Here is a 17,389-nt window from a genome sequence, read left to right as displayed (position 1 = left end):
ACACACACACACACACACACACACACACACACACACACACACACACATACCCCTACACACATACAGCTAGCCAACAGCTACAATCCATCAGTCGGACAACTTTCCAGTGCCAGAGCAATTTGTTCTAAAGTGTAGTTTATTGTAAAATTATTAAGACTATCTACATATTTCACCTTTATTGTGCCTTTTAAGAGAACCTCTCTGCATAATACAGTACACTTTGGTGAATGAATATGTTTTTAGTGCAACTAGGAAAAGAGTAATGGAGTGAAAGCTCCCCATGTTTCTGTCTGAGCTTCCCAGGTACCCCTGCAACCAAATGCAAACCCGGAGAGGTGGCATATCTGGCAGTGACAGATGTCTCCTGGGCGTACATGGGTACAACAGCATCTTAAGGAGAAGTTATTACTCCAGAATTGTGCTCTCTGGCTGCCAACCCTCCTGTGTCTGTTGTCTGAACTAGGCTGTTGGTAGAGGGGGATGTTTTCAGGGGAAATGGCAGGGAGAATTGGAAAAAGATTCAGGAAGCATTGACTGAAACTTATTTTCTGAATTTGCATTTGGGGAAACTGGCTGACAGTTGGGAGTCCCTTGGCCCAAGTTATGGGATTAAAAATGATTAGCGGGCTTCCCTGGTGGCGCAGTGGTTGAGAGTCCGCCTGCCGATGCAGGAGACGCGGGTTCATGCCCCGGTCCGGGAAGATCCCACATGCCACGGAGCGGCTGGGCCTGTGAACTATGGCCACTGAGCCTGCGCGTCCGGAGCCTGTGCTCCGCAACGGGAGAGCCACAACAGTGAGAGGCCCGCGTACCGCAAAAAAAAAAAACACTAGCTAGTCATGATTAAGTGACTCACCTATGGAAAATGCTTAAAGTCAACTCCACTTATTCAGCAAACATTTATCACGTGTCTACTGTGTGCTGGGAATGCAAGCAGCAGTAGGATGTGGCTTGAAGAGCTCTATAAAGGCAAGGTGTGGAAGCCCCGAGGAGGGAGTATTTAGTGCTTTTTTGGGAACTGGGAGAGAGGTTTGCAGATATGGCTTCCTTTGAATGGTTTATTGAGGGAAGGTTAGAAAGGATCGTGGGAGGGTGACATGTGGACAGAGGTAAGCATTGTAGGCCTGAGAAAGAAAGAGCACGGTGCCTGCCATGGCCGGAGCAGGGGCGTGTAATGGAGAGAGGGAAGCCAGGGCCGACAGAGGAAGGGTCCCGTCAGATGACATTCCGTCTGCTCTGCAAAGTTGCTGGACTTTTCAGCATTAGAAGCTGGCATTGGCAGGTCCAAGGGCTATTCTTGGCTGTCCCACTAATTGACCACATGTGACCTTGGACAAGACCTTTCTCCCCTGGGGATAAACTAAAGGATCTCCAAAGACCTTTCAACTCTTAAATTCTGTCAACTTTATGGATGGGATGAATCTGTAGTAAATGACTGGATGGATTCTCCTGGCACATGAAGCAGGTGGCTTTCCTCTTCATGGGTTCTAGTGTCCCTGTCTGGTTGGCTTGCCCCTCCAGTGCCCTCTGCTGTCCTAGTCCCCTCCACCCCACCCCAGTGGGCAGCACCCCTGGCTCGTGAGCGTCTGGTCCTCTCACACCCTCTTGCCCAGAAGGAGCTGTCCTGTGTCCCGCATCCAGGCCACCTCCTCGGAGCCCTGATGGACGACGGGCCTCCTCAAACTGAAAATCCAGTTTGTGCCAATATGTGAATGGCTGATGACAGCATTGAATTTGGAGGGATCTTTGAGAGCATCTAACTGAATCTCGGCATTTTACAGTTGAGGGAAAACAACTGAAGCGGCAAAGTGACTTACTCAGCTCTCACAGTGGTCAGGAGTGGCGGGGAGAGGTCTCCTCTCCAAATTTCATGCATTCACTGGTCAACATCAATTGAGCACTTACTGGGCTGCATGTCAGGGGCAACAGTGAAAAAGTTCATTCTCTGAGGAGGTCAGACTAGGAGGGCAGACAAACCCAAACAGATGATTGTAAATCAGTGGGTTAAAATGATGAAGATATGCACAGAGTATTACCTGTGAGCCTGGCCAGCTCATATAAAGCTTGCTGGACGAGGCCACACCCAGTGGCCTTAAAGAATTAATAGTTAGCTAGGTTGGGTGGGGGGAAGGGGGATATTCTAAACACACAGCTTAATGCCTTAGACCTTTGCTTTTTAACCAAAGCCTTTACCAAGGAAGTGGATCCTATGGGAGACTGTAGATTTAGTGAAGAAGGTATTTTGAGGCGGGGAGAAACCTTCAGAGCCTTCACATCACTCCACACAGGCAGCCAATTGCCAGCTTCCCTGTCCTGTGTAAGGCAGGTGAAGAAGGAAGATGGGAGTCACAAGTGAACCTAAGTTGACACCTTTCTTGTGGTGGTAGCTGGTCATAAATGCCAGAGTCACTCCAGGCTCACTTGGATAGCTGTCAACCATTCTCCCCTTCAAGGTGATGGGCACCACTGGCCTAAAGAGAGCATCCCAGCCAGGGCTTGGATTGGGGAACAGGAGCCCGGCACCTGGGCCTCACAGTGAGACCTGGCTATTTAAGGTGAGGCAGGAGTTTCCAAATACACTTGATTCCTAACGGCGTGCGGCAAGGGGTATGAGAGCAGAATGAATATTGCCAGGAAAATCAGTAGAAACTGAAGGAGTGTTCGGTAGGGGGTGTGGAAACCCTGGTGGAGGTGAAGAAACCCTGGCATTGGAGGAACCAATTATCTGTCAGCCCCTTTACTCGTGTTTGACAAACAGTGTAACAGTGAACACAGGTCCCACGGGACTCCCAGAACCACGTTTGGAGATATTTGCATATCATCCATTTAATAGCATTGAAGCTCATTCCTTGCATCTGCCCCGACACACACACGCACTCTCTCTCTCTCTCTCTCTGTCTCTCTCTCTCTTCTCGCTCTCCCACATCCATGCCTGTGTGTGTGTTGCTGACGGGCTGCACCAGACGGCACCTGTGAGATAAATTGAAATAAGAACTAGACTCTGGGGACTACGCTGACTCAGTATTTCTAGAAACATAATGGAAACGTCCCCCTCTGACTGCTCGTGCCTTCTGCCTAATAGAGCTTTGGGAGAGGGGAGACCTGCCTTGACCTCTGTCATGGATAGTCCCATTAATTCAGGGAGAGATGCCCCAGCCTTGCCTCTGTCCAGTGATCCAGTAATTCCCAATAATCCACAATCAAGAGTCTGATCATAAAAATCTACCCATTTCCACAACCTGGTACTGTAATCATCACCCCCCCCCCGACCCGAGTTCCAGCGGTGTGCCACACACCATACTAGGACATTTATGTTCAAGATATTAAATCCTCAAAATAAGGCCCAGAGAAATCGGAAAGCTTCATCCGAGGTCATTCAATCAACAAGTGGTCCAGCGGAGAATTTGCCCTTCACCTCCCTACCCACATCTTGTCCTTAACAAACTGATCTTTATTGCTTTCCTGTGCTGTTTGAGTTATCTGTTACTGTGAAACTGACTACTACAAAGCTAGCAGCTTAAACCTCACCAGCGACTGGCTCACAGCTCTGTAGGTCAGATGTCTGCACCGTACGGCTGGGCTCTCTGCTCAGGCTGAAATGTAGGTGTCAGCCGGCCACGTTCTCATCAGGAACTCAGGGACCTCATCTGGGCTCATTCCTGTTGTTGGCAGAATTCATATCCCTGTGGTTGGTTGCGGGACTGGAATCTCTGTTTTCTTCCGAGCTCTTGCCTAGGGACCACTCTCAGCGTCCAGAGGTCACTCTCCGGTCCTTGCCCATGACCCCTCCATCCCCTCCATCTCATCCCTTTCTTGGCCATGATGCCCTCTGTGATGTCTCCATTTCATCAACAGAGAATCTCCCTCTAGTCCAGGCCTTCTCATACTTTGAATCTCTTTGACTTCTTCTTCTGCAAGCAGCCAGAGAAAACTGTTTTTAAAGGGCTAGTGTGCCTAGATAATCTCCCTCTTTTAAAGTCAGCTGTGCTATACAGCATAACCTAATCACAGAAGTCAAATTCATCATAGTCACATTCCTAAAGATTGTGTGTGGGGGGTGGGGGGCATGGAATCCTGGCAGGAGTCATCTTAGAATCCTGCCTGCTCCATGCACTAATCATGTGAATTAGTGTATTTCATTTTCTCCCTCCCCCTGCCCCCAGTCACGTGGTGAACGGAGAGACAAAGAGAGATGTAGCCAGGGAAGCAGGAGGAAGGCCCTGGAGTCTCTTAGGGCAGGAAATGGTACATCCCCTGACAGTATAGATGGTAGACCCAGGTTCCCTCTGCTGGCCCACTGCGGGGCTCTGGCGGGGCATGCCCCTCGACGCCTTTGGTGCTCTGCAAAGGGGAAACTGAGCCCCCTTGGGATGCTGCAGCTACCTCAGGGGATCCTGGCACTGAGGAATTTGGGCCCTGCTGAGAAGAGTGTTTGGGATGTAGTGAATGTTTGGAAAGCATAAAGAAACTGAGCAGAAAAGACATTATGGCAAATTGTATTATTATTATTACATTATAAGTGTTGATTGTATTACAAGCACCATTAGGAATAGCAAATGCTCTTGTTATTATTAAGCAATCCAGCTCCTCTCTCCCCAGCATCAGGCTTCCCTCAGAGTCAAAGGCACCAACCTCTCAATTAATCACCATCTGAGGCTCCCCCAGCCCTGTGTTTGTGGTGCTGACAGCTCCCGTTCATAGCCCAGTGGGAAGCATGACACCTGCCCATCCAGCTGAAGCCTCCAGCCATCACCCACATGGTGGACGCCTCTCCTGTGAGTTTCAAAGCTGGATTTTTATCTTGGCCCAGAGTTAAGATCTTTCTAAAACCACTTTTTTTTTTTTTTTTTTTTTTTTTTTTTTTTTGCGGTACGCGGGCCTCTCACTGTTGTGGCCTCTCCCGCTGCGGAGCACAGGCTCCGGACGCGCAGGCTCAGCAGCCATGGCTCACGGGCCCAGCCGCTCCAGCCGCTCCGCGGCATGTGGGATCTTCCCAGACCGGGGCACGAGCCCGTGTCCCCTGCATCGGCAGGCGGACTCTCAACCACTGCGCCACCAGGGAAACCCTAAAACTACTTTTAATGATACCTCTCTTTTGCTTAAAACCCTGCAATAGCTCCCCATCACCCCCAGGATAAAGTCCAAAGCAACCCCTTTTGAACAGACCTCTGGGCTCTACCTGCACCCTTCCCCGTAGCCCAGCACTCCAGCCAGACCGGGTGGCTTGCAGGGCCCTGCACGGAGCCACTGCCTCGGGGCTCCGTGCATCCTGGCCTTTCTCGTCTTAGAAGCTGCTCCACCTCCTAACCTGCTGAGTCCCGCTCACCTTTCAGGCCTCAGCTTGCAGTGAGCTCGCAGCTTGGGAAAATAGACAGGCATTCTGAGAGAAGGGCCACCCCTCTCTGTTCCCCTGGCACTTGTGCTCACCACTGTTTGGGACTTGCCTCCCCTTGCCACTAAGGAAATGTACCTTGACAGAGATAGGGTTTTTTGGTTTGTTTTTGTTTTTTTGTAGAATGAGGCAAAAATGGCCAAGATCTGAAAAATCTCCTGTTACGTACATTTCCCTCCTGCTGTGGGAACCCGTCTGAGTGCCCGGTGGCTCAGGTCCCGGTCCTGCCTCAGTCACATACTTCCTGAGTGATCTCGAGCGTGTCGTAGGCAGCGAGACGCCCAGCCCCTGTAGGAGCCCCTCACTGGTCCTGCTGCAGAATGGGGAGGAGGCCGAGGCTGCTGACTGACAGTGTCACTCATCTTCCTCTACAATTCCTAGCACCCCTGCTGAGATGGGGAGGGGTGCCTTGGGTCTCTACGGCTAATGAGTTGGGACCTGGAAAGAGAGAGGTTTAGTACCTGACGTGTAGACAGAAGGCCTGATCAGTGGATCCTGAGTGCAGGGGGCCTCAGAGGTGAGGAATCAATGCCTGACAGAGGAAGCAGGCCTTCGGAAAAGCAGGGGCGTCCCCAGCCCAAGGGGAGAGCACAAAGCCTACACCGTTGCTCATGTCAGTTTGATCTACTGAGGTTTCGGCTTTATAGTTAGTAACCACTTATTTAGTCCCAGCGGCGCAAAAGTCTTCTAAAGACAAAATGAAGTCAGAGCTGCTGGGGGAGAGGTGGGAGGGTTCTCCCCCCTGGCCTCTGTCTTCCTTCTTTCTGGGAGCAAATGACAGAAGCCTTGGTAAAGGTGGTCCCACCCTGATGGGCGTTTGCTGGTGAACATGAGTTCATTTAATGAATGTATGAGCACTTGCTAAGCACAGACGCAGAGTAAGGTACAGGCAACAGAGTGTTGAACAAGAGAATACGGTCTGCTTTTGAAGTCCTGTTTGTGGACTCGTGTTGGGAAAGAAAAGCAGAGGAGGGACAGGGTTCCTGGGAGGGAGGGCTGTACATGCTCAGATCATGGAAATAAATGAATAGGAGACACGCAGGGAGAAGAAGCCAGGAAAGCTGGGAGCCGGAAGTTCTAGGGCCAGATCTCCCATTAATTAGAATTCAATGACAGGTATGAATCAGCCTCCCAGCTGCTCCTTTCTTCAAAGACCTATTACACAAAAAGCAATCACCTAGTCTGCTGAGAGCACAGGCTTTGATGCAGATAAATAGACAGGTCCCTGGAGGGAGGGAGAGGATGTGAGCGTACCCAGGAGGCTCTGGACTCCTGGTGGCTTTGGGGCTTTCCTGAGAAAGGCTACGAGGCCACTTATAAGACAAGGGTCTGGGTCCTGGCCTCCACCATACCTTGGGTACCAAGGGAAAATGAATACGAAAGAGCCTTGAAAGTAGAGAGGACCAGGCTGCCCATGCGGTAAGATGAGGAAGAGCCTGACAGGTGTTCCCTTCCTCAATTCATTCAGTCACCAGCCCTGACTTCTTTCCATAAGCTCTGCACCAGGGTAGCTGCTGGTAATGTAAGTACAGTTGCCTTCAATAGCACCCAGTCCTTGGGAAGTTGCTTTGAACAAACTCATGTGATAAAAATCTTTAAGTGATGATAGGTATACCTGTGAGGACAGCGGCCAGTTCTTGGATGATGGAGGAGGTCAAGGTGAAGAATGAGCAGAGGGGTAGACAGGAATCATAGCGTGAAAAGACAGATATGTCCAGGAGTTTGGTTTTGTCCTGTGTGCAGTCAGCGGCATTGGGAGGTGGAGGTGATCAAATGGATAGTTGAGAAAGAGCTCTCCAGCTATAGCATGAAGGAGGAACCTGGAGAAAGGCAAGACTGGAGGAGGGGAAACCAAAATCGTTTGTAGTCCAAGAATAAACTGGTGAAGATATGAATTGAGGTAGAGGCGACAGGGATGGAGAGCAGGGGACAAATTCAAGAGATGTTAAGGAGGTGAGATGTTTCCAGTGACAATGACTGACTGCATGCGTGCATACGTGGATGAGATGAGGTGTATGGGAATGGGACAAGTGGAGGGTGAATTCCAGATCCTAGCCTGAATGATGGGTGAATAGTGGTCACATTCACAGGTAGGGAGGGGATTAGATTGGGGTGGAACAATAAGAAGTTCAAGTTTAGGAGTGATGTAGTCTTGAGGATGTCTTCCATCATTCCAGCTTCTTAATAATGGCTTAAGAAATTGGAATCTTTTGGTGTTCTCAGTGCTCCCGGGGTGAGAAAGTTAAAAGTTATCAATCATGGGCTTCCCTGGTGGTGCAGTGGTTGAGCGTCCGCCTGCCCATGCAGGGGACACGGGTTCGTGCCCCGGTCCGGGAAGATCCCACATGCCGCGGAGCGGCTGGAGCGGCTGGGCCCGTGAGCCATGGCTGCTGAGCCTGCGCGTCCGGAGCCTGTGCTCCGCAGCGGGAGAGGCCACAACAGTGAGAGGCCCGTGTACGGCACAAAAAAAAAAAAAGAAGTCACTGCTCTTAAAGCCGAGCTGTGTGTATTCTGAAATGAATTTAACTCTATTTTCCAGCTCTTTTACTGCACAATCAGCACGAACTCACAGTGTCCTCTGCCCCTTGGTGCCCCACTCACAGTGGTGAGTAAGTGATCCAAGCACATAGAGCACTGGGTCTGGGTCTGTTTACAGCTGTGTGGCCATGAGAAAGCCACTTCACTCCTCCGGGTCTCTGCTCCTTCAGCTATAAATTGGCGCTAATAGCTCCCATGCCACAGGGCTGCTGTAAGGATGGCTTGACATCATGCATGTGAAGTGCTTAGTTCTGCCAGGCGCACAGTTGGTGGTCAGTAAATGGTCTCAGTTATTATTATTATAATTATTGCTTTGTTAGAGTTATGTATAGTTGGAAGATCGGGAGCTTGAACTCAAGGCTTCTGTCTCGACACAAATAGCCACACCAAGCAATTTAGCACCTTGTGGTGACTTGCTTAGCAAAACTTCTCTCACTTGACAAGCAGCTAAGGATAGCTTCTTGCAGAGCGAGGGGGGAGAGAAGAAGGCAAGAGAAGCCCCCAGGCCAGATAGTTCCATTTGTCAGGACCCAGCTAGAGTGTGGAGACCAGGAGAAGGAAGGAGAAGAGGCAGCATGGAGGATGAACTGCACTATGTGTGAATTAGCCCTGCAAGGTGGATGTTCTTATCTGCATTTGACAGGTGAGCAGATCGAAATTCAGAGGTTACCAGCCTGCCCAAGATCACCCAACCAATATGTGACGAGACAGGATTTGAACCCAGGACTGTCTTATTTCGAAATCTCTTTCTACCATATCCTGCTGTCTCCTGATGAGATCGCCACCTGGCACAACTCCAGGGGGCACCATTCACATTACCATCGATGTGAATGGCAGCTGGGAGTTGTGCCATGTAGTGGCCACGTCTCCCGAGATCAGAGGGGCGGTTCGCTTAATGGGCGACTGCAAGGGAGAAATGATGCAGGCCTAACCTGGTGGGATTGGAAAGGAAGGGACAGATTCAGGAGACATTTAGGAGACAGACTGGAAAGGATTGACCAGTTAAAGGAAGCAGGGGTTGAGGCTGCCTTTGAAGTGTCTAGCTTAAGTGGCCCAGGCGATAGTCATGCCCTAGGTGGGTTAGAAATAGGGAAAAGAAATAAGGGAGAAGGGGCTGCTGGGCGGAGAGAATACAATGCCTTTCCCCCACTTCCCCATTTCACCTGGACCCAGGCCTAGGCAGCAAAGGGTTAGGAGATGGACTTGACCCCAGGACATGGTCTGGACCTGTGCTTTGGTTTCCTGCTTTTCTCCTTAAAGTCAAGCACGGGAGCCGAGTCTGGATCAAAGTCGCCTGACCTTGCACCCTCCCCCCTCCCCTCCCCCCTCACAGCCTGCCCTTGCTCCTGGCCTGGTGGATGAGCAGGCTGTAGGGCCGTGGAGTGGTCCCTGCAATGGACCGGTGAGTGGACGCCGGTGGGCAAACCAGGACATTGGAAATGTCACAGCTGCTGGAGAAAGTGAGGGTCACTCAGCTGAGACGCAGCACCCACGTGGCTCTCAAGCCTTTATGAGTGCCGCCTTCCTTCCAGGCCTGTTCTGAACACCCTTCATTCCAGATAACACTCCCCTGTGTTCACTTGTGGCCACGACATGACCTTTAATTGCAGTTACTCAGTCCCTTGAAGATCACTGTATACAGAAGGACACACACACACACAAACATGCTCACGTATGCTCACACATACACAAATGTGTGCACATTTAAAACTTTTTAAATGAGGAAGCCCAGTGACAAGAAAACAAGCTGTCAGGGATTTGCTTTTCAAAACATAATAATGTAACTTCCAGAAGGCAGTCAAGGGGTGGTACCAGTTCCGCGCATGTTATTATACCTTCTATAGGGGTAAGATCATGAGCGGAGTCAGGCATAGGGAGGACCCCAGGGCATTGAAACGTCTTCCATCAACAGCCTTGACCAATATTTACCAAACAACTTCTAGGCATCGGGCACTATGCTGGGTGCAGTGTGGGGTTCGAAAATGGGGCAGACGCATCCCTGCTCTCAGGAAAACACAGGCCTTGGGCACAAGAGGACACGGGCATGAAATGTGTTGGTGCCACAAACACCGTCACAAAGGCAAGCGCTCTTGGGGTAACTGAAGACTCGATTTTGGTCTCTGTGCCACCACTCGGCCTTACCAGGCGGCCATTGGCTCTGTTCTTCACCCTGGTTCCCCTGGTCTCTCGGTGATGATGGAATCCACTGCCATTGGGAGTGGGGACCTTGAGATTTTCCTTCCTGGGACATTTATAAGAAGAGAATCAAGGTCCCCGTGAGAACCTGATCCACCCGAGGGCTCCTAACACTTTGTCATTTCGGTTAAGGTCACAGCCAGCCGGGCAGCGTGGCAGGGGGAGCACAGGGCACCTGAGTGAGGCTTGGCCAGAGCTCATGGTGGACGACAGGAGCCAGAGGGCCTTTACTCCCCTCCCATCCTGAAACTGGTTAATTTTATGTAATATCCCTCTCAGCTTAGTGCCTCCACCACTTAGTTTGGGAGTCATGATACATGTTTCCCTGGATATACTTAGAGTAACATTTCCCACCGGACATTCCGTAGAAGGCTCCTGCGAGACATTCATGGATTTGGGGCAGAAAAGTGTTCCATGGTCAATATGTTTGGAAAGTTCTGAGTTAAGCAAAATTAAGCTGCTTTACTGTAGGACTTCTTTAACCCTTTAATGTGCTAGTGTGCATTGTGAATCTTGAAAAGGTGTCTAGAACATGCAGTGTTTGCTCACCTCATTTGAACATGGGACCTCGTTTTCACGAAACGCCTGTTAACGCCTCCTGGAAAAGCTAGTGTCCTGAGGAACACACTCTGAGAAATACTAGAGCTTAGAAGGTTTTCTTTGTGTACAGACTGGCGGTGGTCAGCTGTTTCCCATATTTGCTTAGATACCAGTCTTCAATAGCAGCAGGAGAGTGTAAGTTTAGACATAAGGAAGCATTTCCTAACTGTGGGGATGCTTAAAGAATAGAGCCTAGAGTGTCCTGGGAAATTACAGTAAGAGAACACGCCACCCCTTTCTTGTTCTTTTACAAGCTCTCCCATGGGTCATTATAAATGCAATGGATTATCAAGGAAGCTCCTGGATCTTTTTATCTTAAGGGGGCCTTTGAAAATAGGATATAATTGGGGGATGAGAAGGTAGGAATTAAAAGGCAGGAAGACAGGCTGGCTGACTTCTGGAGGGGCTGTCGCTAAGTGTCTGTAATTCATTCATTCATTCTTACTCTGCCGGTGACGTGCATTTCAAGGAAACACCTTCCGAACTCAGGTTTCCAAGACAAGTGGAACTAAAGAAGCAGGGAGCCAGAAGCTGCCCGCGATCTCACGGTAGCCTTTCGGTAACTGTCGCGTGTTGAACACTTCTTCTGGGCCAGATGTGATACGCCTTGTGCGTGCATCTTACTTGTTCCTTGAACAATCTCTGAGGTTGCTGTCATTGCGCCCACTTTACTAAATGAGGATCTGAAGCCCAGATCCTGAAGGCCATACTTCCTGAAGTTCATCCATTTCAGTATAGTGTGGGACCTGGATTGGAACACCGAAGCCCTTACCGCGTATCCCCTCTACTGCCACTGTGCGTCTGTAGACATCACAGTGTCGGGGATTCTTGAAATGGGCCTCCTTCCACCAGGCTGTGCGTGTGAGGATAGGGCGGGGCGTGATGAGCTGCCCACATTGACAAGGAAGCCGAGGGAGAGGGGACGTCTCCCTCCACATCAACCACAGCTGGGGAGGCCCCTCGGTTGCCTGACAGCAGCCTGGCTCTGCACCCTGCCACCTCCCCCTTGCCAGGTGCATCTCTTCTCATTAGCCACCTGTCCCCTCGTGTCTGCTGATAGCCCGTGGCGCATGGGTAGCTGCCCTATTAGGGAGACAGGAGATAATATCAGCTTATGAATCAATACGTTCTCTGGCACGTCCGCGTTCCCCTGGCGGGAGTGTGTCAGGATCCAAAATACACTTAATCCTCATCCCACTCTACGCTGTCAGGGGTTGGTGGCTCCAAAGGAATCTTTGTAACTTCAGTCTGCAAGCTGCAGCCAATAGGATGGATTCTGGGCAGAGCTCAGGCCTGCGGCCCAAGGGCTTAGCCGTGGCTGTGGACGTGAGGGAGGATGCCGGGGACATGCCAGGGGCCTAGAGCAGCTGAGTCTTAAGACAAGGTGGCCTCCTGAAGGGAAGTCATGTTTCTGTTCAGCCACAAAGTAAGCCCAAGGCCCCTGCCATCGGTCCTGTCAGGCTAGTGGCTGATGGCTTAGTCCTGGGGTCTAACGACCACGCGCCCACCGGGCGCAGAGCTGTGTGCAAGGCACGTGGAATGAACGTGTGATGAATGTGAATTCAACGCACAGGGATGGCCTGACCCGCATTTGAAGGCGTTATTCCGGGAGCAGGAATTGGCGAGCAGAATTGCCTGATTTCCCTGTATAGGGCCCAGGTGGGTCTCGGGAGTCCAGGGCTCTGAGCTCAGCCCTGCCTGAGGAGGGGGATTCTTCTCCCTGTGACACTATCTGGCCTCAGTGAGACTCACGCCTGCAGGTTTTAGCTGAGTGAGCACGTGGCCCCAGCCAGGTGATCGGGTGAGGGCCACACCTCCTGGGAGAATTCCTTTGAGCTTCTAAATGTCACTGCCCCACATGGGGTTTCTCTGACTACCTCATCTCAAGTAGCAGCCCCACCCTCACCCCCCATAGATATCTGACAGTATATGTATTTATTTGTCTATTTACAATCTGTCTTTTCCCCGAAGCTGCAAGTTCCTGGACATCAGGAAATGTGTTTCTTGTCCACAACTTCTGTGTCTAGAACATCCTCTGTGCCTGTGTCTGGCACATAATAAGCACTTAAATGTGTGTTAAATGAGTAAACGATAGTAATAACTAATGAAGGCGCAGCCCTACCTGCAGACCTTCTTAGCAAACTTGACCTTGTCACTCCTCTGCTGACAGTGCCCTTAGGTCCCATCACTACAGGATGAAGTGCGAGCTCCCCAGCCTGGCAGCGGGGCCGCTGTTCTCCGGCCCCTGCTGACGTCTCCAGCCTCATCTCTCACTGTCTCCCCACCCACATGCTTCCTGGTGCTGACCCAGTGACTCCCAAACACTGGTGTGCGTATAACCTTGGGCCCTGCTGTAAATACAGACTCCTGGGCCTCGGCTCCCGAGATGCAGATTCAGCTGGTGTTCGGTGGGGTGCAGGGATCATCACTTTTTTTACAGATACCTGGGGGAGTCTGATGGCAGGTGTTCTGCGGACACACTTTGAGGAGCGATGCTTCCGTCAAAGTACACGGCAGGCGCCCACGCACTGTCTCACCTCCATGCCTTTGTATCCATGGTGACTTCTGTCTGGAATAGCCTTTGTCCATCCACATTTTTTACCCAGTAAACGCCTAGGCATCCTTCAAGACTCAGCTCATGGGTCACACCTTCTGCAGACCCAGTCCTGCCTCCACAATCTCATTTGTGTTTTTCTTTCTCTCTCCACCCAGAGCATCGTACACATGCCTCTCTTAGACATCTTTCTGTTTATTTCTCTCTTCTCCCTCCTGGCACCTCAACACTGTGAGCTACATGAAGAAGAACTCTCCGTTATCTCTGGACTCTGACACCTAGCAGAGCGCCTGGCAATGGTGTCCATGTGGCTAGAACGCACTGCCCAGCTGTGCTCCTGCAGAGCCCACCCCACTCTTCCCTTCCTAACCCTGCTCTGCTCTGACTGCTGCGTCTTTCAGGAGTTTTCGCTCCAGAGGATGGACAGCCTCGTGGATGATCGCGTCAACATCCTGGGATTTTCCATTTTCAACCAGTCCCATGCTTTCTTCCAAGAGTTTGCCCAGAGCCTCAACCAGTCCTGGCAGGAGAACTGTGACCATGTGCCCTTCACGGGGCCCGCAGTAAGTGCCCACCAAGCCCCTCCCTGGTGCCCCTTTGCCGCCACGCACGCCCCCTCTGTGCGCCAGACCCCCCTGGACTCCAGCCTTCTCCAGGCCCAGCTCAAAAAGAGGCTGTAGAAATGCTGGGAAGTGGTCACAAGGGACACGTTTGGGGAGGTGGGGAGCCGTGAGCAGCAAGTGTAGAGGAGTCAGCAGGGAGAGAGGCCCCAACTGGTCACTTAGTGATGTCTGTGACCAGACTCCTGATGATGCTGTTGCTAAGACCCGCCTGAGTTCAGGGTCCAAGACTCTTACCACTGGAAAGGGCTTTAGCTGATCTGTTCCCTCATTTCTCAGACAGACTGAAGCCCAGGCTGGGAATGGGGGTGAGGGACGAGGATGCGGGGCTCTTGTCCAAGGGCAAACACCAAGCCTCTTGCAGGTGAAACTAGATTCTGATACTCCTGGTCCAGTGCCTTTCATCTCCCTGGACCACTGCCCCCGGTAGAGCTTGTCCAGAGAGACTTCCTTTGTGCCTTCACCCGTGTGTTTCCCCCCTGCGCTTCCTTCCCCTCCATTTGTGATGGAGACAGAGGTTTCCCTGGCTGTTCTCCACTGGGTCTGATGTCCTTACTCTGTGGGGCAGCTCAGGAAGGTCTGCTCGTGTCCATTTGCTAAATGACAGGTTCTCAGGAGATGAGAGGGCGTGGCTTTCTAGATCTGTCCTAGCCAGGTTACATTGAAGCCTCCCAAAGCCCCATAAGGCAGCTCATGTGATGCTCACATAACTTTCCGGAGGGTCAGAGCTCATGCAAAGCTCGGGGAGCTTTCATCAGGGAAGCGCATGGGAGAAGGAGGCGTGAGAACTTGAGTCGCAAGGCTGTTAAGGTTCCAGAGCACATCCCAACAGGGTGTTTTAGAGCTGAAAGAGGGAAGATTCCATAGGAAGGATTTGGCAGGGGCGAAACATCTGTAAGACGGGAGTCCTCACCCCCAGGGGCTTAAGGGACAGTGAGTATTTCCTCAAGCACAGGGTAGGGGTAGGACCAGGCTCACCCCTCCTGGCAGGAGTACAGCCCTGTGCTCCTGGTCTCGTCCATGGGTCTTGCAGTCATGACTCTGGTATTGTAATGAGGGGCTGACACACTTCAAAGGCTCACAGCACAGTATCAGGAGAGAAAACAAAACCTGCCACCTCCTCTCCAACCCGAACCGTTCCACGTTTGGCTTTGGCCAAGTGAAATTAAGGGTCCCAGTGCCACACTGCTGATGTCCCTCTGAGGGTTTCAGCCCTTCCATTCGTGCTCACATTGACCACGAACAGGCAGATGGGAAGCCCTTGGTACCTGCCTCATAAGGACCCAACACCAAGGCCAGGCAGTGCCACTCACAGGGCTGTAGGGCCAGCTCTGGCTGTGCTCACATGTGCTGAAAAGAGCACTAGCCTTCGAGGCACAGGACCTGGATTCAAACACTGGCTTTGCTATTTTCTTGCTGTGTGATCTTAGGTAGCTATGTAACCCTTCTGGGCCTCAGATTCTTTTTTCTCTAATTGTGGGCAATCATGCTTGACCATGTTAGAGGATTGTTGTGAAGGTAAAATGGGATATGCTTCCATCCTCCATTCACAGTTATTCATTGAATGAGTTCATTTAACATCCCACCTGCCAGACACTGGGAGAAGCATTAGTAAATACATCAGGTAGCTTTTGCAACAGAAATGCTGTGTAACAACCTACCCTCAAATCTCACCAGCTTACAGCGATGAACGTTTATGCAGCTCGTGCATCTGAGGGTCAGCTAGCGATCAGCTAGTCTACGCTGGCTCAGCAGGCAGCTCTGCTGATCCGGCTGAGCTCACTCAATGTCTGGGGGTCGGCTGATCTAGGCTGGGATGGCTCTGCTCCACGTGCCTCTCATCTTTCTCCCGACCCAGCAGGCTAGCCTGGTATGTGCTCATGGGGGTGGCAGGAGAGCAGCAAAACAAGTGGAAATGCACGAGACCTCATAGTCCTGGGCTCCCAGGACAGGCACACGGTGACTTCCACCTCATTGCGTTGGCCAAAGAATGCCACGTTCACAAACTCAGAGTCAGGGAGTGAAGAAACGGACAGAATGCTGAACCACTGATGCTTGAAATTATCGCACCCTGACGTCTTCCTCCTCACGGCACCCTAGTAACAGACAAGAGCGGTTGTGCATCCCTTTTTGACAAATGAAGAAACTGAGGAGAAATGAGGAGAGCCGGGGCCTGCCGAGGGCCTCCAGAGGACGGTGCTACAGGCAAGCCTGGACTAGAGCTTACAGAGCCTCCAGCCATGGTCTCTGTGGTCTCTGAAGGGAAGGTGATGCAGCGACTCCTCACCTGGAAGCAACGAATCTTCCTCGAGGCTTCTCGCTTCAGCATCTACCTTTGGCAAAGCGGTGCCTCTTCCCGTAAATTTCCAGCACAAACAGCCCAGCTCTTTCATCTGCTGGGGAGCCGGCAGGTGAGAAAGAATCAGTTCCAGGAAAGCGCAGCCCGGTTTGTCGCCCCATCCAGCTTTCTAAAGAGGCTGCAACCGCTCCTGTCTCGGAGGGACTGCTCTCCTCCCCCTCCCTTTCCTCCAAGGTCCTCTCCCCTCTCCCCTCCTCGCTCCATCGGTTCCATTCTCTTTTCCTTCTCATCTCCTCCCCTCACTCTTCCCTTTCCACTTTCCTCTGTCACCATAACCTCCTTCCTTCCTTTCTCTTTCTGTTCCTCTTTCTCTCCCACATGCCACGTTTCCTTTGTATTTTCTTCTGTCTCATTTCTTTTCCTCCCAACTGGAGTGTGTCTCCCTGTCTTCCTCATCTTCCCAGTCGGCCCATGATATTCCAGTTGCAGCTCGCTGGAACGGGGGCCCACTTCCAAGGGCACAGAGGGGGAGTGGCTGAACCGAAGGGTGACCACCAAAGGGAAAAGCTCAGCGCTGCGCCCACGAGGCTGTGTCCGCCAGGTGGCTGCCAGCGAGCCACAGACACGCTTCTTGCCAGAGGTGATGACAATGACAGAAGACAGCGTCGTGAAGGGAGACACATCCCCTGTAATTTCATGTGCCAATCCCATTCATCACGCGGCAAAGAACAAAAATTGTGGAAAATCATTAAAATTACAGATGGCTAGATTAAGTAATTAGAATTTAGGCTAAAACAGCTGTTTGTAATTAAGTGTTTATTTCATTGAATAAAACCCAGATTGTAAGAACTACTCCATGAGATTTTAACGGTTCCTGTCCTGGTATTATGTTGGGGGTCAGAGTTTAAGCGACAGAAGTTCTGAGACACACGGACATCCAAGAGGACTCTGGGAATCCAGTGATCTGGGGGGTATCGGGGAAGATGAGGGTTACAGGTGTGAGTTTAGAAGACATTCTTATTTTTACTTGGATGGGTGGGGGAGAAACTCAGCCTCTATTCCCTGAGTCAGGTTGATTCATCTTAATTTATACAGAGTCTTTCATTCCCCTGAACAATCTACAAACAGCTCAAAAGAAGATAACAATGAGGAAACAAATGAAAATATAAAAACAAGAGAATTGAGGGTGT

General features: G+C 51.2%; 1 protein-coding gene across 1 annotated transcript in view; it reads left to right on the top strand.

Moving 5' to 3' along the window:
* GRIK4 (glutamate ionotropic receptor kainate type subunit 4) overlaps positions 1 to 17,389 on the top strand; it is a 350,201-nt gene that overhangs the window by 222,374 nt on the left and 110,438 nt on the right. Inside the window, exon 7 of the mRNA XM_027081840.1 lies at positions 13,682 to 13,843. Within this exon, the coding sequence (XP_026937641.1) occupies positions 13,682 to 13,843 (162 nt within the window). The remainder of the gene's footprint in view (positions 1 to 13,681; positions 13,844 to 17,389) is intronic.

This window comes from Aethalodelphis obliquidens, unplaced genomic scaffold, assembly GCF_003676395.1.
Source record: "Aethalodelphis obliquidens isolate GAN/ISIS:26980383/991018 unplaced genomic scaffold, ASM367639v1 scaffold46, whole genome shotgun sequence".
Classification (NCBI taxonomy): Eukaryota; Metazoa; Chordata; class Mammalia; order Artiodactyla; family Delphinidae; genus Aethalodelphis; species Aethalodelphis obliquidens.
The sequence above is the reverse complement of the archived record's forward strand: the minus strand, read 5'-3'. Positions and strand labels throughout refer to the sequence as shown.